Below are 25346 nucleotides of genomic sequence, written 5' to 3'. Positions count from 1 at the left end.
ATATAAACAATATTGACAACTGAAAATTCAAAAGAAACAAAGAGCAAAGGCCAGATATGAATTGCTTTCCAAACTTTCAAAACCAAAAGGAATCATGAGCACCTGAAACTCAAAGCCCTGGTCCAAGACCCAGGGGCCATGACTCCCACTACCAAGGCTACTTGGTAGTGGAGGTTTAACAAACAACCTTGAACGGGTAACTGCAGTTATACATTGATAAAGTAAGAATAATTAGAGTCCGACCAATACAGACTTCTTAAGGGTGATACTGATACTGGTCATTTAAAAGTTCATTATTCTAATATGTAATAATTTTTCTTTTTAGACACACCAAACATAACACCTATTTATTTACTCGTTTACATTCTGCCCAACTCTGCTCAGGTCAGCAGGTTGTTGTCTTTGTGGCGTTCCAAATATGTTGCCAACAGGGAAATTGCAGTGCCCTCTGGTGGACAGATATGCAACATCAACACTTATAATTTGGTTGAATGGTCTTTCTCCTGACTCTTCTTTTTAAATTTTCTTTTATTGGCAGTTACTATAAATGCTTGGATACCAAAACACTGGCAAAAACCTAATATTGATCCACCGATAAATCAGTCAGGCTCTAACAATAATAAGGCTGACAAGTATTTCTGGGGCTGATTAGCAAGGGCAGCAATGGATCAATGACTCATGCACTTCACTGGTACCAAGATAAACTTTTCTCAACTTCGAGGCAAGCTATTGAAGCAACTGTTGACATATGAATAAATTCATAAAAAACATTAGAAGGTTACCTTGGCAACCAGAGACAGGAATGCAATCAACCATCAGCGACAAAGCGACGTGCAAGAGGCGAATCACTTCCTGTGTGGATTCCCTTGGAACTGTTTGCATTCAAAAAATTTTCAACCTAAGAACTTCATGTGATGTGATGTGTCACGGTACACACAACAGTTTCAGTTGTTGGTCGCCATCTGTGGATAAACACTTTTAAAATATTTTTGGGAGCCTCTTGGATATGGGTTGTGGCTCACACTTTGAAAACAACCAGTTTGGACTATTTTATTGATACAAATTCAGCTGGTTGTATAAAGAACTATGACACTGACTCAAAGAATTTTATATAGATTTACACAGTAGGCACATTCAGGTTCTTCAAAAATACCATTTTGGTGCAGTACTGAAACTGTTTTATTATTAACAAGTGCTTATTAAGGTGCTGCAAAGAAATATAAATGTGATCTATTTTAAAGTCTGTGGTGCTGTGCAGAATGTAATATACAATAAAAATACAAACGATGTTTGTTTGTACACCATTGGATAGATATGATGTTAAGAACTTAAATTAAAAAGAAAGTATTTTATGAAAGTTCAGGAAATGTTTTTATAGTAAAGGTCACATTTCTGTCTCATTGCAAACTGGTTTTAGAAAAAAAAAAAAGAAAATTTAAAATGTGAAAGTTTGCACTCACATCGTGAACTCATCTCTACAATTAATTTGCAGTTTAATTGCTTTTGCAGTAGGTGAATATGCATCAGGTGCTCAGTAGTTAATTGACAGAAAAAGACAGATCATCAAGTTCAACAATTAACGTTACCACTGGCCAACATCAACAGTCAGACGTGTTTTTTAATACACTGAAATCATTCCGAGGGAAAAGTCCAATGATGTTGTTAGTTTCTCCATGTTTTTGAATTGAGTGAATTAAGTTTTTCAGATCTTTGCTAAATAATTGTGTGTGCTTCTTTTTTTTTTTGTTTTTTTTTTAATTTGTAGTAAAACACTACAAAGATAACGGAGTGTATTTTCCATTTTTGTTTAAAACAAGACTGTAGAAGAAGATGTTTTTGGTGATTCTTAGTTCATACCTATGCTTAGCAGGGTTTTCCTGGCTCAGAATGAGTCTTTTGGGAGTCTGGTTTAGCCTTTTTGACACAAATCTATGAAGTCTTATAATTTTGGCCTATTTGAGAAACAGAAATGCCTTTTGTAATTGGGTAAATGAAGTTAAAGTAGTTGAAAAATAGTTTCCCTTTGGCCCTTTGACTCTGGCTAAAGCCTCTTTAGTGATGCCAAAAAAATCCAGTATGTAGGAAAAACCCTGTTCATTTGGGAAAATCCAGTAGAGTTTACAAAACTGAAACAAACACAGTGTGTATAACAGCGCTCTGACTTTTTGAAAGATGAAAAAAGTATAAAGTATGCTTACATCGAATTTAAAAGAATCCCTTTGTTTTAGTGGAACAGACAGTCGGGTATTATCTCGTGGTGGCTGTGTTTTGGTGCCATGCAACATAACTGACAATATAGCTGTTAACCACCTACCTGTGTGTTCATGCTGTACAGCAGTGAACAGCATAACATTTCTTTAATTTCCTTTCATTATGATGTCTAGCATTCATCCCCAGGGAGTTTGATTCACCAGTGTTAGAGTGACCTTGAAGAGAAGCTGAAGTGTAATGCTCCTACATGTAAGAAAAAGCATGTTTGTAGTTTAGCTCCTGGTACTGGTTTTTGTCACTTACAGAGACAGGTCAGAGGTCACTGTCATCATGTTGAATGTCAGCAGGAGAGCAAAGTAGAATGATTTATTACCACAATAAAAACATCTTGGACACAGCCTTTTACCTGTCAGCTTAAGTAATAGTAGTTTAGGTATGATTGCTTCTCCGTGTGTGTATGCGTGTGTGCGTGTGTGTGTGTGTGCTTTTACACGTAAAAGTGCAGTACATCCATATAAAGCCTGTCAGGTGAAGGAGAAACACCACCACAGCAGGATCATATTTAGTGACATGTTTACAGTGTTTTTTATTTAATTCAGATGTGAACTCTCTTTGTTGAGTCTTCAGTCGTCTGCGTAGTTTTGGGATGTTGTGTATAAATAAATTGCCAATTACGACAGTGGATATTTCATGCCACACTTTGTTTTAGTTCATTAGATGTAAGAAGCTGGAGAGAGGTGGAATTCAGACTATGCTGAAAGCCTCGCTGGGTTAGGGTAACAGGCTACTGTGCACAATAATGTCACAGTTATGCATTTCCTGGGTGACTTAAACGAATAGGCATTATTACAAAATTGTGCATTAGCCGAAGTCAGCAGTTAGTACTGCTGCAGTCTCATTTCATTTAGGGCTGAGAGGAGAAAACGACGATGAAAATGTGAGAGGGGGGAGGGAAGGACAGGGAAGGAGAGAAGATGGGGAAAATGGTTCAGAGAACAGGCGATGTAAAGGAGAAATAGAAAATTAAAGGACGCCGTCTGCCAGAGACTGACGGGACATGTGAAAGCAGGTAAAAGGATACACGAAGAGGCTCAAATGGACTGACAGGCTCGGAGGATCGTGACGATGATGGAGAGGCAGAAAGAGGAATGCTGTAATTGTCAGTAACTGGTGTATTTAGACAAGGAGCAGGAAGAAGAAGGCTGCCAGGGAGAAGGAAGGTGTAAATCAGTGGTCTGAGTGACAGCTTTACGTGCCCCTCAGAGCCCCAACTATCCGATTAATGAGAGGCGAGAAACCTTAACTACCCCCGCCTCTCTGCCTCTTCTGTTTCTGCTACCTTGCACTTTCAAGGACATTAATCATAGACTCTTAAGGAGTCACTTTTGGTAGCTGGCACACAAGTCTTTCTCAAAATGTTGACTGTAGGGTTTCCCTGCCCATCGACGTGCTGCATTAATGAGATTTAAAGCAGTTAGTGTCCAGAAATGGCACCTCGAGGGGGTCTCGTTTTCTAAACCACATTCATCCTTGATTGAACTGAAGAAGCGTATTTCCTAAATGTCACACTTTTCCCTCAAAAGGATGGAGGGTTTGACTGTCACATGTAGAGACAAGGCTGCCATATGAAAGATTTAAAGAGGAAGAGATGAAAAAGAAAGCAAACTGACAGATCTTGAGATTATTGTCAGAGGAAAGATATATGAATGTTTTTTTTATAAGCTTTAGAAGGTTAAAAAAAAATAAAACAGCTTTATAAGATTTATCTCAAGGCCGTCAGGTCTCTCTTTAGCTTTTGAGTTTTTTACTGCATACCTATACTCATGCAGCTCAGTTCTTTTTTTGTGTGCGTGTGTGTGTATACAGGCTGTTCATCAAGTTCACATAGTTAAACTGGTTCACTGGGGTCAAGGGCTTGAAGCTTGGTTCATGAGCTAAAAAAAGGATACAGCTCTTTTTTTTTTTTCCTTATACATGAGAACTCTCCCTTGTAGTAAACTCCTTCTGAGATATTTAGGATGTGCACGTGTTCCGTAGCTTTGCTTCACCTTTTCACCTTCAGTCAAACCCACAGGTTTCTTAATCTGGCGAGAGGGCTCCTCTGAGAAATGGCCTCAGTCAGAAAAAAGACCTCTCTCTCTCTATTTCATTTTCTCTTCCCTCGTTCTGTGTATTTAGTGGTGTTGCCAACTTAAACAAGATCTCCCAGGCTGCAATTTTATGCACTTTTCTTCGCAGAAATAGTAGAAAGGTTTGAGCACAAGTGAAAGAGAAGCAGCAACAAGAAGTACCGAAACAGAGCGTGTGTCTAGAGTGAGAAAGTGGCTCTTTCGGCTTGTGAAATTTCTTGATGTACACAGTGTCAGATTGAGAAGCACTATATAAATTTATAACCTCTTGATGATGCAACTGCTGTGACAAAGCAATGTAACTCCTGGCAAGGCAGTCAGAAGTTTTTATTGTGGTATTTCGATAGAGATTTTACGCCCTCTCCATTGTGCTCGGAAGCACATCTGTGCTGTACATCTGCCACCTCTCAAAATTGTTAAAAAGCTATTAACTTTGAACAAATCTCAGCTTGGTGCCTAATTCATCCACTGTTAAAGTGCATAAAAGAACTGTTCTTAAAGTCCATCTTGTGAGTGGCATTTAAACTGCAGCTGAGTGCATTTTTTTGGGCTGTATGTTTTTGAGGGTTCAAATCTTACAGTGTCACACGCATGCATGTTGGTGATGGGGGGGGGGGGGGGGGGGGGGGATTAGCTTTATAGAAAAGAACAGAACCTGTGCAGAGTTTTTTTTTTTAATTGACATTGAAAACCTTTTCAAAATCCAGATACCAAAGACTATATGGTGCAGTAGCAGCAGAGCACACAGTAGGCCAAACTTATGAACCTATAGTAAATAAACAGTATACACTTTCAAAATAGGCTTATCTAGGCATTATGGCATGCACTCCAACAGTGCATGAAATGTATCCAGGTATAAAGGCAAGCTGCAATTACAAGGCAATATTTGCGGACCGGGCATATTGCAGGAATTGTGTGTACTAAATGCCATATGTCTTTGTTATAAATCATACTTTAGCTCATAAAAGGCTGAAGTTTATATATAGCTGTAGTAAATGTTTCTTTTTGGCTGCACAGTTAAAAAAATATTCTGTTACCAAGAATATTGTGAGGTTTGCATCACTCGACAGATCAAGCAACAGTTACTTTTGTCACCCTCTAACTCGGTCACATTTGCAGACTTGTCAGGAAACCTGTGAACACAAGTACCAAAATACAGTTCACACAGTTATGTGTGTGTGTGTGTGTGTGTGTGTGTGTGTGTGTGTGTGTGTGTGTGTGTGTGTGTGTGTGTGTGTGTGTGCATGTGTGTGTGTGTGTGTGTGTGTGCATGTGTGTGTTGGGTAGAGTGAGCCCTCTTGTAGGCTGAGCCAGACAGTCTCAAGGGCTGTGTATTTCTGTTGTTTGCCTGTGTGTTGAGTGTGTGTGTGTGTGTGTGTGTGTGTGTGTGTGTGTGTGTGTGTGTGTGTGTGTGTATGTGACTTTCTCCACTCTTTCTCTTCCTCTCATCCAACTCTGAGCACGTATTTTATCTCAGGTCAATCCCCTTATTGTTAAGTTACATAACAGCACTTAGTGAAGTAACAATCTAGCAGTGACGGTGTTAAGGGCTGCAGGATAACTGTACTTCCTCTCTGGCACTTCTCTGACTGAGAGCTGTGCTCAGAGTTGTTGTTGACTTTTCAACCCGCTTAGTTGAGTTGAATTTTTTTTTTTTCTTCTGAAAATGGAGTGGATCTCTTTTACATGAGTCAAAATGTCTGGAATTAATTTATGGAAATGAAGTCATATTTACCACAGCTTTCGATTTTTTGGTAAAAAAAAAAAAACTGTAGCTCTCAAACTGCTGAGCAGGCCATTCCTAGAAGTCTGTGTGGTTTGCCATCCTGTTATTTGAGATGTGAGAACATAAATGTCATATTAGAAATGGTTTTTAAGGTGTAGATGATAGCTGCAGAGGTTTGGGGCTGCGTGTCCTCGGTTAGAATCCACATAAGTGATAAACTGAAAATAATACAATTGGTTCTTGGTTGGTTAATAGTTTAATGGTTTTAGTATCAGCACTGTGCAAAAGTCTTGAACTGTTCCTCATATGTTTATATTTTTCCTCCAAAGGAGCCAGACTTTGTTGTAATTTGTGAAAGTGGTCTTGAGCGATAGTTCTCCAGGCTTTCTCAAGGTCTTTCAAAGTTTTTGGTTGATTTTTCACTTATTTCCAGTCCAGTCCTCGTGTTTGACCGTTTGTTTGTTAATCCACTTAAAACTGACCTATGAATCATTCAGGCTTAAAAAAGCTTGAATGAATCTCTTGAGTTAGGTGCCTTTTTTAATATTGTGTCTAAATTGTATCTTAAATGACTTAAGACCAACTAGCAGATTGTCATAAAATCACTTCATTTGTTCCCGTTTCTTTAGCTTAATCTATTTTTTTTTAAAAAGCCAAAGATAACACAGTTAGGCAGGACATAAAACTGTATTTTTTGCACCAACGAGGTGATTCCCGATGTTCTGCAACAGAACATTAACAGTATCTGAAAGTCATGTCATTAATTAATAGGAACACATTCAGCACAGATCTGACACAGGACCTGAGAAAGTCATCTGGCCCTTCAGCTGATCCATCTACTGTTCACTGAAGCACCATCAGAAATGGTCCCAGTGGGAGGGTGGCTGTCAGGAAGTCATTCTTAAAGAAGGAAACAGGGAGAAAAGTACAACATGGTGGAGGCTCTGTCATAGTTTGGGGCTGCATTTCAGCCACTGGTGTCGGGGATCTTGTCAAAATTAATGAAATTATGAACACAGTACCGTCAGATTTTGATCCACCATGCAATCCCACCTGGAAAGCATCTGATTGGCAACAGCTACTTTTTTCAGCATGACAGTGATCACTAACACACTACCAATGTGCATATTTCTCATTTCCCCAAACAAAAAATAAAGAAAGAGGGGGAGGTTTGAGACTTTTGCACAGTGTTCTTTATAGACCTAAATTAAATGTGGTGATCACAAATAATATTCTGATGTTAACAACCTCACATCAAACCAAGCATATAGTAGCAATTTTTATTGATGTGCAGTTGTTATTGTTATTGTTATGCATTATATACATAAACAGTTTGGATATAGCCACCAGTACATCATCCCACATCACACATATACTGGTACTGGCATATATAATGTGCCAGTATATGCATTTTATTTAAGCATACATGATGGAGAGGTTTACTTGGAGTCTTTTAGAAACTGTGTTTGCATATTGTTTATAGTATTCTCAGCACTGCAGCACGTGTAGGACAGTATGTTCTACTGAACACACAAATGCAGAATCTTCACAGTGAAAACTAATTTGTAAAATGCATTGCTGGAAAGTTGATGAAATATTACTGTCTTTTTCAGAATAACTCCACCATACTGTATGTATTTATATGTATGAATGTCAGCCAGTATACATAATTTTTCTCCTGTCTGAAAATCTGCATTTGCATCAGGCTCCAATATTCAGTATGCTCTATTAAAAATAACTGGAGAGCTTGTTGTTTTCATCTTATTTGCAGTTTCTACATAAGCTTGAGTTTAGAAAGCTAGTTACGCTGGATGTCACATCATTGTACTGTGATAGCATCATTTTCTCCCCATTGTTATATTTTTATAAGCAACTTCGTGTAATTATACATCACTCAGAGTTGTTCTGCCTTCACCAGTCGCTGCATTATAACAGAAGCTTCTGTTACAGTGTTTGTCCACTAAGCCAGGCGTCAGCAAAGGGAAGTCTGTATCAGGAGGGTTTATAATTAATGGCCAGATTCACTTTTGACCTATAGGGTTGCTGCTCTTGCAGCACAGAGTCAGAGATGCCCATGCATGTCTCCTCCAGTCTATTCATAGACAAGGCAGAGTGACTCCCCCGCCTCTGAGTGACTGTTTCCTGCTTTCACTCTTGCTCAATTACTTCTCCTCTGACTCCCACATGTGGGTCTTCAGCTCTTTGGCAGGAAGGCATACCTTGTGGAGGAGGGAAGCTGAAGCACAGCTGACTGGTGGGGCGAGCTGAACTGTTGTTTGGGTTAAAGAAAGACATGAAACTGTGGCACCTTCTGCGGTGTTGCTTTTAAATTCGCTTTCGCTGCAGTGCACCACCTCCCCCTCCTGCCCCAGCAGCTGGCCAAATTAAAATGCACCATCAATTCATCACTCAGCCACATTGTTTAGCCCACCCCGCGCCCCACAAAAAACACACCGGTTATAATTGCATTTAGAGCAAATATCAATATATCATCATGTAAATGGTAAAGTGAGAGCCATTCTGAAAGTGCAGCACTCTAGGATTAGGTCCAGAGGCAAAAATGGAAAGCAACAGAGGTAGAGTTATAAAAGTGCTGACAGACATACAGTTTAAATGTAGGAGGATAGTGTCACGCTGTATTCATCCTGTTAGATGATGTTTTTCTAGTACTTTCTCTCCCACCTACCCCCTTTTATGTCTTTATTCTGCTGATACACCCTCCTCTTGTCTGCTGACTAACTGACCCACATTCCTCTGTGTGCCCTCAGTGTGTGTGTATGTGTGTAAGCCCACATTTCTGCTTGTCATCCTGTGTCTCTCTGTGTGTGTATGTGTGTGTGCATGCATGTGGGTGAGTTTTTGTGTGTGCATTCTTTTACCATCCTCCGTCTATCTTTGTCTGCCCCCCCCCCCCAAAAAAAACAAAAAAAAAAACTGTGCCGTGTCCCTCAGGCTTCAGCAGGAGCCAATTAGAAGATTGCTCTTTAGAGTAGCATCAGTCACTGAAGATAATGATTGCTAAAATACCCCATTTATTTACTCACTCTGTGTTTTTCTGCTTGCTGCTGTGTTTTACTTAATTTGGAAAGCACTGGTTGCAGAAGTGACATTTCTTAATTAATTTAAATAAAATGTGCTCTCTGGGGCTAGGCTCCCTCTGGTGGAAAGGCCAGTCTGTGCAAGGTAAATGAGCAAATTTGCAAGAAAATTGAGTGATACAGCACTGCTGGATGACACTTCAGACAGCTCAAAAATCATGATTAGAATGTGTTAAGACTGTGTTTAAAAGTCTATGGTAATCCCAAATAAAAGATTTGGCTTAAAGGCACCCAACTCTAACCACTACATTTCATTGGCAGTCATGGGCATGTGACGTGCTGCTTTGCATTGTTAAGGACTATGTGTGTGATCCTGCTGTGCTTGTGTATTTAAATCGTTGCCTCTTAAAGTGACTGCTGATGTGAAATTAACTTAACTCCAAGTATAGGTCCCTCACTACAAGTGTAAATAAATAATCTAAACAGCTGCTCCCTGCCTAGACAGACTTTCATTAATAATCTTTATCCCGCTTTCTTGAATTTCAGGTGTAATACATCAACACTTTAACTTCTTTGAGACTTTAAGGAGGAGAGGTGCACTCAAAAATCAGGAGAGGAGAGATCATTTAATTCATCAAGCTGTAACAAGATGGCTCTAATCGACAAACATAAAGTGAAACGCCAGAGGCTGGACAGAATTTGTGAGGGTGAGTGTGGCAAACTTCTTCATTCTCTTCTTTCTGTTTTTTTTCTATGCGTTCAGATTTGAGATGCTGGCTATACATTCAAATATTGATTTTTTTTTTTTTAGGTTTGCAGGCATTCTTGTGATTTTGAGTGGGCACATGTAACTTTTGAGTTTCTGAGTGATTCTCTCCACTCTTATATGGAAATGAAGTTTCCACAAGTATTTAAGCTTTTTAGCCCGCTGCTACAGAATTCAGCAAAAAAGCTAGCGGGATCGTTTGCATAAGTGTGTTTGTGTGTGTCAAAAGGGAGCCTTGGGACCAGTCGAGGCTCCAAACTCCATCTTTGAAAGATGTCGAGCAGAGAAAAGTGTGTGTGTGTGTGTGTGTGTGTGTGTGTGTGTGTGTGTGTGTGTGTGTGTGTGTGTGTGTGTGTGTGTGTGTGTGTTTGGGTTGATGGCTGAGGCTTGAGTTCGATGTTTCCACATTGCTGGAGAGATGAAGTAGGGAGTTTGTAATAAAGCGAAGCACTCCTCAGAGCCCTGGGATTTGGTGTAGTCGGTGGAGGGATTGATTTGTGTGCGTTTGCATGTAAGTGTGTTTAAGATGGAGAGAAACACAAAGCAAGAGACTTTCCTTTTGTTTTTTACCTAACCATCAACAGGCATCTGCAGATTTATTTCATTTCTGTCCACGTGTGTCCAGATTACTGTTGTAGTATCACTAAAGTACTAATGTACTAACGTACTCAAGACTTTAATTTAGACCTACCTTGAAGATAAGCTCATCAAAAAAAATGTTTGTTTATAGGTGACACTACAAGATCATTAATTCATGCTTTAATTGACAAATGTGGGGATTTGATGCCAACACTGCTAGTCAGATAAAATAAGCCTTGTGAACACTTCAGCTTCATTGATTTAGTGATTTATTGTTTCATGAAACTAACTGATCTTTCAAATAATGATTAGCTGCACCTCCTTGCAGTTTGTTTCTTACTCTGAGCTTTTCTAGATGTTTATTAGTGGAGTTGTAAGTAAGAATGTAAATGTCCGGTGTAGCCATCCAGATTATACACGTTCTTTAACCTGCCAGTTCTGTGGTACAAAGTCGGGGTGACCAATATAGCCTCAAAATAAAAGCCTGATATTTCATGGAAATTTGTAATATATGATATTTATGACAGTGTAGAAAAAATACTGAATAAGGTTTTATCTTTGACTGGAGCATGCAGGCAGCAGCATTTATTAGTGTAAACAAAATGAGGAATGTTTTCCATCCTTCGTTTCCAATGAGCTATCATTGATGATAGATTACTTTATTCAAAGTGTGAATCTATTAAGGTGCTGGCAGCAGGATTATAGACAGTAGTGACAAAGCGTAAATCAAATGTAAGCACAAAGGTAGCCTAGGTAGTGTTTTCCCAGGATATTTTAAGTAAAAGTAGAGCATAAGTGCTCAACACTTTAATAATAACTAATAGTTCTTCAACTTGTACAGTATTGACACATAATAAAACAGAAAGAAAATTCAAGCATCTGACTAGGATGGGCGCCTCTTGGGTGAGAAGTTCCGGGTATGTCCTACCGGGAGGAGACCCCGGGGCAGACCCAGGACACGCTGGAGAGATTATATCACTCAGCTGGCCTGGGAACGCCTCAATGTTGCCCCGGATAAGCTGGAGGAGGTGGCTGGGGGGAGAGGAAGGCCTGGGTTTCTCTGCTTAGGCTGCTGCCCCCGAGATCTGATGGTTGGATGGATGGATGGATGGATGGATGGATGGATGGATGGATGGATGGATGGATGGATGGATGGATGGATGGATGGATGGATGGATAAAACTGAAAGTGAAAAATATTTTCTACCTGGGATGTTGTGTCTTGGGTTGAGCTGTTTAACTGTCCTTTCAGGGATGAAAGTAGTTTTAAATTCTACCGGCGCAGAATCTTTTAGTGGTACGCAGTACCGGACCGTACCGGCTTACTTTCACCCCTGGCACCTTTTGTGTTGCACATCATCACCTGCTAGTATCTGCTAGTATAGTGTTTTTTGCCTCAAGTGGTAAAACACATTTGGTGTATCCACCTTTAGCAAGAACAGTTTTCTTGTATAGTTTGCAAAGTATCATGCTTTGTTGGAGGTTGTTGGAGTAGCTTCCTTTTTAGGTACTAAATCGTCATCGGAGACTGACAAGCAGCTCTTGCTCTCAGACATGTCTGGGCTTGTGTCATTGTGCATACTAGGAAACATAAAGGCAAGGTGCTGCTAAATCATCCCTTGATATGACACTTTTCTAAAAATTTAGACATATATGACAGTGGACGTTATGATATGCCACAGCCCCAGTACAATGTCCAGATGATGGCTAATTGGCTCTGTGTTAAAACAGCATGGGTATTTTTGTGGTGAAATCAGAGCAAGCGAGGGGACTTCATGCCTCCTACAAGAGAGCAGACCCTCACCTAAATCAAACAGAGTATTTCCAGTAGTGAGAACACATTTGCTGCTCTGTGCTACATGTGAAAAAGTGCAAATTTTATCATTTCCAAATCAAAATCATCTGGAATTAATGTGAGACAAAGAGCTGGATTGTCTCTGAATTCTCTGTCACACTGGTATAGGCTTGCAGGCACTGAGAATTGTCTTTATTAAAAGCTGCCAAAGAAAACTATAAGCAATTACTTAACATCTTTTTTTTTTTTTTTGGATGATGACATGAAATACTGTAGTAAAAAAAGTAATCTTAGTCATTTTTCATTGTATTATGATTTTCTTGGACACATTCAGCACTTCACTATTAATCTCTAAGAAAAAATCCACTAAGATTGAGAAACACTACTTAATAAATTTCTTAATGATGCCTTGATGCTGTCAGTTTCCACCCTCACAATGAAATCCACATGTGGCATCTCAAACCTCTCCAAACCACCAACCCTGCATGGAAACACATTTCTCATCCTCTTCTTTTCTTTTCTTTTTTTTTTAATCGAGAAGAATGACTGTGCTGTCTGCAGAGGCAGTATGTTAAACAATATATAACAGTATTGTGCAAGCTTCTTTGTTTGTTCCGCAGACATTGTCAGCAGTGTCCATATCTCCTCTGCTTATCAACAATGAAGTTACTCTGCCAAAGATGAAGGGGGATTTTTTTTTTTTCCTGCTGCAGTTAGGCATCTCAGCTGCTCTTAAAAAAATCTGTAGAAGAGGGTGATTCACATCAGGGAAGTTAAAAGATCAGAGGGTGGTGAATCACGCTGCTTTCACGGTAGCATTAAATCTGCTGAACCATATAAAAAGAGTATTTTAAAACCAGAGGCATGGGGTGTTCTACACCATAATGTCAAAACCACCCACTATTATCTATAAACAGAGTGTTGGGACTGAGGCGTGAAATAGAAATCAAAGTTCATATTGCGTGTATTGACAAAAATAAGAATGTTATGGAGTGATTGTGCTTGTGTTGTTGTCGTGGGTTGCACTTGGCGAGACGGCAAGAGGAGCTTCTCTAATCTCCATTTATCTTTTGAGGATAACTGTGTCAATCCAATACTTGTTTCACAGCAGAGCGCATTGATTACATCTTTACTCATTGTGATGAGTGGCTAACTGAGCTGTGCCTGCGGCCTAAATCGAATTCGAAACGGCTGATCAAGTGTGGCTGTTTACTCCCATCAAAGGTAGTCACGGTGCTGGAATGTAGAATTTACTGGAACAGTGTTTTTCTGTTGAAGATGTCCAATGTGATTCACAGCCCAAAGATATTCATATTGCAATACAGAGCAAATACTCACATTTAAGATGTTGAAACAGATACTCTTTGGCTTTTTGCTTGATGTGAAGTGCTTCTGATCAATAATCAGATTACAGGAAATTGTCTTAGGAAAGTTGGTCAACTTCCTAGAGCTGGGAACAGTATTGTCATTTGTTCAGTTTTGTTAGTGGAGAACAGGCGCTCATTAGATGCATGAAACTGTACCTCTGTTCTTTTCCCTAATGCTTTAATTCATAAATATTTAGAGCTTAAATGATCAGTGGACCAAAAGAAAATGTATTGCCAACTGTTTTGGGGCAGCACAGTGGTGTGGTGGTAGTACTGTTTGTAGTACTGTTTGTATCTACAGGCCATTGCTTGTTCTCTATGTGAGTACCCAGAGGTTTCCTCTGGGTACTCTGGCTTCCTCCCACAGTCCAAAGTCATGCTTGTTAGGTTAATTGGTGATTGTACATTGGCTGTAGGTGTGAATGTGAGTGTGAATTGTTGTCTGTCTCTCTGTGTTAGTCCTGCAATAGACTGGCAGCCTGTCCAGGGTGTGCTCTGGCTGTTGCCCTATGATAGCTGGGATAGGCTCCAGCAGACCCATGACCCTAATTTGGATAAGCAGAAGAAGAAGACCGACTTTGATACAGCAATCAAAGGCCTGCAGACTGAACAGTGTTAAAATTCATGAATTTTAGTAGATATGAGAGATTAATTTAAAACAAGCTTGGATCCTTCTTCCATCAATTCCTCGGACAGGCTTGTCATGTACATTACCAGCCACTAAGTATATTTTTTGATTGATTTTATTTCATTGAGACAGGAATATGATTAATAATCTCTTGCAATCTATTGTGCTCTTGTTTTGAAAGTTCAGCACTTTCTGTGTCCTATTTCCCTACCAGGACACTCATCAGGCCACTGTTGTGAGACTCATCGTGCAGTTTGACAAACTGCTCAAACCGTCTTGGACTGCAGCTGGTGATGGTACTCCTTGGTCTGCTCTGGAGATCTTCTGTGAGCTGGAGGGTCACTCCATCCAGAACCTAAAGCAGGTTGAGAACTGGGTCACGTGCAGCTACACTGTTAGCTTACCGATGCTGCAGAGCAGAAGGAGTGCCGTTGCAAACTGGAGTTCAAGACCGTGGCGTTTGAGTCAATCCAAGTGATGAGAAACTCAGTAGAGAGAGGGCTTGACACTCTTTTATTTATTGTCACAAAGTACATTTAGTATGATTTATGCATGTCTTTAAAAACCATTGTGGGAGCCCTCCTTTTGCATGCACAGGTCCCCTGCTGAAGCTACAGCTTTTATTGATTTAGGACGTTGGGGGTGGATTTATGAACAACATAATGAATCTATTGTTATTGGGAATATTTGCAGTTTAAACAACAAAATAAAATAATGATTAGTTGCAGATGTATGACAGTACTTCTAAAAAGTGCACCAACTAACTACTGATTAATCAACAAATTGTGTCAACACAGAAGGAGTTCATTAAATTATTATTAGTTAATCAATCATGAAAGCCAGTCCTAATTGATTACAGAGATATCTACACTTGTTTCTCCTTTGTTTCTGATATTAGTTTCCAAAATGTATATAGTACAAATGTTCCTCCTCTTTGTGGGTTTGATAAAGTGCCAAGAAGAGTGTAACTGCAATAAGGGAACTATGGCAAACATCTGTTGTGAGCATCAGTTCCCATACTCTCTCATTCCCCCTCCTTTCTCTAACTCTCTCCTCTTTCTTGTCTCCTTCTGTCTGCTCCATCTGTGTACCCAGCATGCATTGGCTTGGGCAGCAATGCAAGTTGTTGCCATTGCCATTTAGCCAGAGCTAACTGACTGATCCAGGCAGAGATGGGGTGTGAACGGCGCTGCGATGTGAACTAGGTCGCAGCGACAGCATGTTCCTGAATGTTGATTTACAAGTTGAGAATCTGTGCTTGGACGCAAACACCACAAGGTGGGGTAGTGGAATTTGTCATGGCGACTCCAAGTGTTTTAGCTGGCAGTTAAATAAATATGTTAATGCTTGATAATGCGTCTTGTTTTGTCATGTGTACAACGGGGAGAAATGTTTTAACTGGGTGTAGTAAATAATGTGGCCAGTCAAGTTGAAACGCCATAAAATGTAGCCTGTGAATTATTCATCTTCTCACATTTAACAGACCTGCTCACTTTTTCATTAGAATAAAACGCTGCATATTAAACAGAGAGGACAACCAGGGAGGTTGTGGAGGAAAGGGGGAGGAGTTGTCCTGTTGTCACCCCACCCCCCCAAATAAGGGGTGGAGGTGGGGTGTATGGGGGCCCTGTATTCTGAGCTTTTTAGCACATACTCGGGGCTCTGCTACATTTACCTCTTTGCTTTTAACCCTCCCTTGCCCCCCCATTATCCACCACTACTCTCCCCATACTCTGGCATTCAGCTCTTGTATGAAGTCACTGGAGTGGCGTCTGGGTCAGAGCCCCACCCCAACCTCCGTCACCACCACCACCCCACCTTTGGGCTTGTAGAGGAAAGGAGGGGTATGGAGAACTGAGGGAGCCTAGGAGAAAAGCAAAGATATGAAAGTGCTATATTTGGATGGAAAAAAGCTGTCATGTGTAATTTTGTTATTATCATTAGCATGCGACTTTCCTTGTTTGTTTTCTTATGTCTAGTGCCTCTATTTGACTTTGTTTATGCTGGCATACAGCGCTTTTGTTAAAAGTTGGAAACGGACTCCTGGAAAAACTCAAATGAACTCCTCAGCTACGACAGGGAGTATTATAATGACTTGTGGCTTCCTTGGATCGGGATGGAGACTGGATGAAGGATGGGTTGGAGAGGTGGGATGATGGGATGCACGCAATGGAGATGGATTATGTGTAGAGGGATCTCAGTGTAACATAGCTGACATAGAGGAAATTCTGGAGAATTTGTGGGCTTCTGCTGCTTTGTGCATGAAGTGTGTGTGTGTGTGTGTGTGTAGTAGCAAAAAGGGGAAAAATTGTGTCGCTTATGAATCTTACATTTGCCCAATATATGATTGTCATTTAGATAAGTACCAGCTTCATTGCCATCTACCTCCATTTTACAGTCCATTTATTCCCCATGGAGATGCTTTCAGAGACAAATAATCCCACTGGAATCACATATAAGCCAGTCATGTACATAATGTCTGTTAAGGCCGCATTGCAATTCATCTGACAGCATTATTCTTTGCAGCGGTGTTGGCATTGTAATCCCATTTCCAGTTAGTGCCTCCTGCCTCACGCTCATGCATAAGTCAATGTGTGTTTAACATTCGAATCATGCCTTTGGTACGTGGCGTGTCACACTCTTGGAGACAGTTGTTTTTTATTTCTGTTATATTCACTTTGAGTTAGCGTGTGATTCCTATTCATGTATGCACACCAAGCCAAGGCCAAGGCTTTAGCAGTGGTCTGTGCGTGTGAATGAAAAGGGGCATTAATGAAGCACTGTGGCCGCTGCTGTCTCTGCTGCATGTCAAAAGAAGAGCAGAACAGGGTCAAAAAGCTGAGTGGGGATATGGGATTGTGCAAGCCAAATGTCTGTGTGTGCGTGTGTGTAGACCACAGAGTTCTAAATCAGCTTGTTGCATGTAAACCCTCTGATTTGACATTTGATAAAGCATGCAAACGTTTTGGATGATAAGACTATGTGGACATGCTCACACAGATAGTGACCCACCTCTGGTTCTCCTGCTGGTTTAGCTGCAATGTTTGAGAGGGCTGAGTGACTGAGAGTTGAAGAATGTTTATTAAACAATGGCGTGCATATTGTGCAATGGATTAGCCCATAGATCTAGCTATTGTACAGCAGTCATGTAAATCGCTTCGCATTGCATTTCTCTCTAATACTGAGAAAAGTGTAGTCCTCTTATTCTTAAAAAGTAAAGCCAGGAAAAAGCCGAGTAGCATTTTCTGTAATCTATTAATAACATAACTGCATTTTCACTCGAAGTTCATTTACTTAAGGCTTCTATATGTTTTAGAGCTTTTGAATTTTTAACCAGTCAAATCTTATTCAGTCTAGGGTTTCTATAAGCTTCTGCTGGGGTGGTATTATATTTGTTCTAAAATCCTCGGCTTAATTCCTAAATCCTGCTGTTACAGGGAATCTGGCGTTGTGTGTACAGTCGGGAAAGTATGGCAAATGGAGGAACATTAACATTTGACAGTCAGACATTGTTTAGTTTGAAACAAACACAACGCTGTAATTTGCTTTCCTGTCAGGATTAGATCTGCAAACCCTGAGTACACACCTCTGCTCTAGTCTCTCTATTTGAAGTTGACTTTCTGGGCATGAGTGATCTGCTCTGCTGTGCTGAGTCGCTCGAGAACCAAGGCAGAAAAAGTAATGAGAGGAGCGGATGAGGTTAGGGAAGGAAGTCAATCTTTACTACCCTGTTGCCCTTGACACGAATGTGGATATATTAATGAATATACTGACAGTTGGAGATATTTCTTTCCCCAGCTCTAAGCAGCATTATTCAGTTCTCAATAAAAGACTGTCAAGTCTTGTGATGATAGTTATAGGCAAGCATCTCAATTAGGGATGATATGCATGAAGTCTGACTTTTAGACGTGAATTATCATTTTGGAATTTGACAGCATGGAAAGTAGTGCCTGTGTTGTTTAAGTTCAGCATTAAAGGCAGAAAATACTGCGTGCCTTCAGGTGGTGAATGACAGCCATAGATGAAATGACTGTAAAACTTGACAGACTTTATAACAGCAAAAAAACTCCGATTGGTTAATAAAATTAAAATGGGATTCAAAAGTGATTTTTTTTCCCCCTTTGCCCATTCCTCACATTTGATTTAATAATTCATCTTTACAGTCTGTTTTAGATCTTTGTGATGGTTCGCTCTTGTCTCCTCTACTTCTCATTTTAATTTCCCTTCTCACATGAAGCAGGCTAACAGTTCAGTAAAGCTTTTAGAAAATAGCAAAACTACTCATCCCACTTTGACCTCTACCTTCTTTTAATTACACAACTCTGATTAAACAAAATATTAGTGCCAATGAGCATTCAGGACTTTTCCAAAAAACACTCATGTCAACAGAGGCTGTCTTCTTATGTGTTACCACACCCTTGCTGTCTCTGAGAGTGGATTGAGATGGACAGTTCCTCACCTTACATGTGTTTTTGTGCATTAAACGAGCTCCAGATGGGATCAGGTTTCAGGCACGGTGGCATTAAGTAAGACCTGCAGGAAGCTGGGTAAGTACACCTTTAGAGCCACACAATGAAATCATCATGTTTAACTGAAATTATAATTTTATACTGTTAATTACATCTCTTGGATGACGCATACCACAGTTGGATGATGCATACCACAGTTTTTCTTCTTTTCAAGGCTTGCTTGAATGAAATGAAATGAGATTGTATTGTGTTGCTCACGCTCGGTGAAGGTTGTAGGTGCATTGGGATTAACTGCTATTGCAAAAAGATCCTCCCCCCCTTCACACACACACACACACATGCGCACACCCACACACAGATGCACACACTCAACACTTCCCCCCCGGTGTTTTACTTTTCTCTGCAAAGGGGCAAATCGAGATTACACAGCCTCCCTAAGTGAAGGAGATCAGAGGAGATTTGTGAAAGAGGGGGGACGGTGCTGTATTTTACTGACAGTAAGATGCGTATAGTTAGAACTGTAATATAAATGGCCAGATTAAACTATACTGACATTGTAAATTTCTGTACAAGTGATCCATTTTGCGCATTTATTTAATTCCTTGACAGAAGGAACAAGTAATCTCAATATTTGAGTGGTCCTTTGACGCAAACGGGCCAGATCTTGCATGTGGATTTCATCATGCATTCTGCAATCTCCATGCAGTGTAATTTTCATTGTCCTGCAGTTTACAGATAGACAGCAGGTCTGACTGATCCCAAATCAGAGAGAGTGAGGCAGTGTCAGCAAGCACCACAGAGCCATCAAGGACATTTCAGTGAGAGCTGGGCAGCAGTTGTGTGGTGGCTCTGCTGTAAGCATGGGGCCTGGAGGATTAGTGTCCAATCAGAGTGGATTTGATGTTTACTGACAGCACATGGGACTTAGCTGAAAGAACTGTATTTCATTTGTTTTCAATGAAGCTGTGCGCCTTGCCTGGCCTCCCCTCCCCTCGCCATCACTCAGGCAAACTAGGATCCGAAACCTGTTGACGGCAGCGCATCATCAACAGCTTCAGGTAGGTGTCTCTAAAGGAACGGGTGAGGGATTTGGGTGTGGAATCAAAATCACTGGCATCACCATGATCATGATACTCATCACCATCACCTGATATGCTCGTATCTGGTTCACGTGACGTCACGGTTGGATGTGGAATTAAACAGGCTTTATTTAGATGTAATCCCTCATAGCAATCGGCAGAGCGAGTAAAATGTCCCGGAGAAGGGACAGATAAACCCTATTGGATTAGTACAAGCCCCTGCCCATCCCAACCTATAACCCAACCTATCCACTTCTTTTTTTTTTTAGGATTAATGTTTGGTGGCTAACTCAAGCATACACCCTGTTTCCGTGTCATCTACCTCTGCGTGTTTGTGTGGTTCGGTGTGATGTGGATATGTTTGTGTGCGGTGTCCTCTTTCCTCATGCGCAACAAGCGGGCATGACCAGAGATTAATTATTCAAGGACTGCCAGCAAAGGGGGAAGTCACCTGATAGCATGGACTTATAATATTACAAACAGATATCAGGTGAAACGCTAGACCTTGCTTCATCTTCATCCTTCCTCACGCTGCTCTATTTTTTGATGCTGCTGTACCTGAAGACCTGAAAGAGAACTTTTACACATATACACTGCCTGCCAGGAGACCATATTTTTTTCCTATTTTGGTGTTTTTCTTTCCTCTGTTAACAGATTTTCAGTTTTTTCCTTTTTTGCCAATGCTTGTCCCCAACAAAGTGAGTCTCGGACGCTCCCACAGCTGGGACACGTTAGGAGGGAATGAGGGTCAGTGGGAGAGGGCTGACAGCGTGTATGAACAGCAGGCAAGATTAGCAGGCCGGCGGAGCTCTCTGTCATATGCGGAGGGAGGAGGGTGGTATGAGCCACCACCCGGGGTGCGTCTTCCTGACCTGGATTTGAAACGCGACCCGTATTCCTACCAAGATTCTCTTTACGGACAGGTTTACACAGAGAGACACGACCCACGGGGGCTGAGGAAGGGCTCTGTGCCGGATCTCAACCACTACGAGCGAGTGCCCATGGCTCACCGAGGCTCCATTCCACATCAGGATTACTACTCCCATGACCCAGCCATGACTCCTCGGACACCTGAGGCCTTTTACCGGTCAGAGCATCAGCCTCCGCCACCTCACCCTCATCCTCATCCACTCAGCAGGTCAGGCTCTCATTTGGGGATGACTCCTGGGGCTCGTGCTGCATGGGATCAAGGTCAGGCAGTGAGGGCAGGACCTCAAGCACCCTCATCTCCTCTGCCTCCTCCCCCTCCGCCAACCACTCATGAATTGAATAGGGCATATAGGGACCCTGGTGCTATAACTTCTGCCAAGATACCCCCTCGAGACCCCCCTCCTGCTCATTATGGAATGGACCACCCATCTCCTCGGTATGCCAGTGAGCCTCCACCTCTGACAGGTCAGTCTGTTTATACTGATGCTAATGGTCGTCCCCTTGATCCGCAGCAGCAGGCTGCTACCTGTCTAGTGGTAGATCCTGCCAGTCAAAGCATGATTATGAGGCAAGAGACAGCCTCGCCATTAACCATCCAGCAACAGCATCAATTGCAACATCAGCAACAAATACAGCAGCAACAGTTACAACAGCAACAACTTCAGCAGCAGCAGTTACAGCAGCAACAAATACAACAGCAGCAGCTTCAACAACAGCAATTACAGCAACAGCAACTCCAACAACAGCAAATTCAGCAACAGCAGTTACAGCAGCAACAGTTACAGCAACAGCATCTTCAGCAAGAACAGTTGCAGCAACAACATCTGCAACAGCAACAACCACAACCCCTGCCACCTCCACCTACCATGCCAGTCTCTGACCCTAACCTTTCTTTGACAGCCCCACTTCCTGCGCCGCCCGCTCCCGTGCAAACTGCAGTGGTTGCTCCAGCTGCACCTCCACCTCTGCAAGTGGGTCCAACTCCAGTCCCTCCTCCCCCAGCTACTCCACTCCCTGTCCCTCTACCTGCTCCTCCCACAATTGCCCCGCAGACGCCTTTGCCCGTGGACCCCAAGAAGACGGCCGATCCTGAGTTTCTTTCTCTGTTGCGAAATGAGGGCCTCTCTGAGAGCACCATCTCCTCACTTATCCAGCAGGGGTTTGACTCCACTAACATGCTGGCTGTCATGGAGGAGAATGATGTCCGGACAGTCGCCCCAAACCTCGGTCAGGCTCGTGTGCTGTCTCGCCTGGTCCACAATTGCAAGCGCCCAGTAGAAGCTACGCTGGCCCCCTCCCAACCTCAGACGCCTATGCGAGGTCGCTCTAATAGCTTCAGCCATCGCTCGGACATCTACCAACCACAGCACCACCATCATCATCTACCACACACTCCACAAGCTTTAGCCATGGATCCTCAACTAATGCCCCCACCAACACCTGGGGCCATGCATACTATATCTCCACGGATGGGAGAAGTAATTGGTCGGAGGCCCAGCAGTGCTCCCTCTCAGCAGTTACTGGAAGCCTCTGGAGGCTACCCAGGCCAACCCCCTCGTTCCCCAGGGCCATATTCTGGAGCCCTCCTGCCTGTTCACTCAAGACCCATGTCAGCCTACTCTTCTGGGGGGACAATACCAGGGGTGCCTATGTCGGGTATGCAGATAATGCCACAGCAGATGACTGGGTCAATGCCTGCCATTCCAGGGTCTGTTCATTCCATGCCAGGTATGCCACAGCAGATGCCTGTATCTTTACCTGCTTTACCACAGCCACCGCAACAGGTACCAAAAGCATACTCTACCAACTACACAGTGCCCATGGAGCTGATGAAGAGGGACAGAAACTTAGTGCCATTGTCACCCATGCACAGCCCTCACCCTAGTCCTCAGCTGATCCGAAAGGGTGTGGGACCAGCATCAGAGAATGCCCTTGTTCCTGTGGGAGCATCCGTTCAAGGCCAAGGTGCCCTGGTTGCTAACCAGAAACTAAGTCGACGCACAGGTCCACCAGTCATCGTGTCTACTATGGCATCTCCAGATACAAGTAAATCTGATTGTTTGTTTGTTTTTCTCCTTTTACTTTTATCTGTAATTTGTCAGTTCTGATGATAGATGTGCTCTTTCTTTCTCTTGGATGTTTCACGTTTTCAATAGATAAGGCCGTTTATTTGTGGCAGAGCTCTTCATTTTGTCTGTGCAAGATTTGTTTATGTAAGATACCAGTTCCCATTCCTCTCATTGCTTTCAGTAGTGGAACAAAGCAATGCCGCTACTGATATCAATGTATAAATATTAGTTTGGCATTTCTAAGAGCCATTCAGCAGTTGTTTCTTTAAAGGAAAAAAAAGGCACTGTAAATCTATTTTCATCCTTCATCGTGCTGAATGATGTGTAAGTGAATACCATCTCTGTCAGATAAGCCTTTTTGTATTTTGCTTTATGCCAGCATTCAGATTAGGGGTATATGAAATCTATTCAGCTCAGCATGGTTACTGGTATGTGATGCATGATTCTTGACCTTAAGAAAATCCAAACACAGTGTGAATGTTAATGGAACACTAGTTGAATCGTTTTATCTTCCTGGCCAGTGCTGTCATTTGTTTCCCGTCCTGTCTTGGCACTAATTATATCAACAGCAGATAAATGATGTGTCTTTTTTTGCTACCCTTGCCCATTTTTTATAAAGCTGCTGTCCAGATTTTGAATTATTACCATAAAAGGATAACTTTTGCTTTAAGCATTCTTGTAATCTACCCCCTGTCCTAAAATGATACTTACATCTCACTTTCTCGTCTGCTTATCTCTGTGAGAGCCCGATTCGTCAGAATTCCTTCGACTTTATGTGAAGTCCTTTGTCATTTCAGTAATCTCATGCAGTTCTTTTGTCAGAATGAGATATCGCCCCATTAAATACAGCACAAATGGCATTGATGAGGCGCAATATAGAGGATTTGGGAGGAACAGCTGTCAGCAGCCTTTCTGATATGTTTTAAAATTTAACAACTGTGCACGGTCTTCATGTTACACTCTGTCAGTCACCGCATTCATGTGTGAACAGTTCACATTAGGATTTCTTTTACTAGAGAAGTCAGATGTTGTGTGCAATTACTGTGTGGGAACAGGAGGTGTGCTTGTGTGTGCATCTGTGTGCAGTATGTGGGATTGAGTTTGCCACCGACTCCTACTGCAGATATGGTTTTTTTTTTCCCTTTTTTTCTAATTTAGCTCTTATCTTCTGTATCAAATGGTAGCTAGTTGGAGCAAAAGCAAAATCAACAGGCCGTTTTTTTTTTGTTTGTTTTTTTTAATAATTTGTTTTGCCGCAACTGTATAGAATTCAAGATGTTGCATAATGGTGATTGCAGCATTAGTTATGTAGCTCTTCAGATGGGGTGTCATTGTAACCGCAGCTGTTTTTGATCACATCCTTTCATCTGTGCCTTGCACCATCTCCCCACGGCCCCCCGAGCCCTTGTTGCCGTAAACACGGATGTCTTCTCTCATTGTGATAATAAGGATGCATCAGACTAGCCTCAAAAAGCTTTATAGCCACTCGGGCCACACAGCATTCCTTCAGGCCTGCTTCCTGCCAAGGTGTACCACCGACCTGCATGGAATAGCAATTAGCTTTGCCTTGTACCTCATGAACAGATCTGCTAAATCGTTTTATTTCTGAAAATTTTCTTTGTGACTGATTTTTTTTTTCTTTTCCAGTGTTTATTCAGTGTGGGTTGTGTCCCAAATCCATCTTTCAATTCCAGATTAAATGCAATACATTCAGTCAGTTCGTCCTCATTGTGTAGTCACTCAGATTTATTTGGATATCAGATTAAAGCTGTAATTCAGCACAGTAAGAGTGGCTATCTAAATTATGTTTAAATCCCATGGCCTGATAGAAGTAGACTTTATAGGCTGGGCAATAAGGGTGAATTTCTCCATCAACACCAGCTCACCCGAGGCTGACTAGCAGCATCACTGGACAGATAAAATCGAATTACGCTGCTGATGGCCGATGTGTGATTGTGTCATTCTCTTTTTGCAGGTTCTGATGAGTACAGGGAGCGAGATTTAATCCTTTCTCTGCTGCAGTAATCCATAGATACTCTCATTTTGCTCCGACCAGCCTTCTTCCAGGTTGTAAATTGAAATGGACTTGAAATATCCAAGGCAGGCTGGGTACACATTTTTGAACTGAGGCGGATTTATTGTCCTCTTGTGTGATTTTGTTTAATTTTTTTCTTTTGTTTTTTTTTGTTTATTGGTTTGTTTTGTTTTTAGGCCCAAAAGAGCAGACCTTAAAAGATCCCCACTGCTTGGTAGCTTTAGAAACAGATTTCTTCATGTCTGCATCATACACACATATATCACATTGTTAGTACACACACAGTCAGCAGAGTAGACCTCATTTGCATGTGGCTGACATTTGTTGCTTTGGTAATTTCATCTGTTAATGGACACGTCCGCAAAAGCTGCTCTGAAAGCATGTTCCTAAATTGTACGTTGCTAGGCAACATGGGTTTTGGTGGTAATCGTAGGCAGATTTGCTTTTGGTTAAAGGGTCGCTCCATTGTCATAAAACACTGCAAATTTACTCCATCCTTTTTTCCCTTATACAAAAAGGCAGGCTG

General features: G+C 41.6%; 1 protein-coding gene across 2 annotated transcripts in view; it reads left to right on the top strand.

The window, feature by feature from the left end:
• The window catches only part of ctbp2a (C-terminal binding protein 2a), a 77511-nt gene that overhangs the window by 15894 nt on the left and 36271 nt on the right, over positions 1-25346 (top strand). Inside the window, exon 2 of one of the 2 annotated variants that reach the window (XM_030747716.1) lies at positions 9651-9811. In XM_030747716.1, the coding sequence (XP_030603576.1) occupies positions 9754-9811 (58 nt within the window). In that variant the 5' untranslated portion in view covers positions 9651-9753. Of the gene's footprint in view, positions 1-9650; positions 9812-20130; positions 22763-25346 lie in introns of those variants that run through there. The other variant, XM_030747715.1, reaches the window with a different exon arrangement.

The sequence above is a fragment of the Archocentrus centrarchus genome, chromosome 15, assembly GCF_007364275.1.
Source record: "Archocentrus centrarchus isolate MPI-CPG fArcCen1 chromosome 15, fArcCen1, whole genome shotgun sequence".
NCBI lineage: Eukaryota > Metazoa > Chordata > Actinopteri > Cichliformes > Cichlidae > Archocentrus > Archocentrus centrarchus.
The sequence above is the reverse complement of the archived record's forward strand: the minus strand, read 5'-3'. Positions and strand labels throughout refer to the sequence as shown.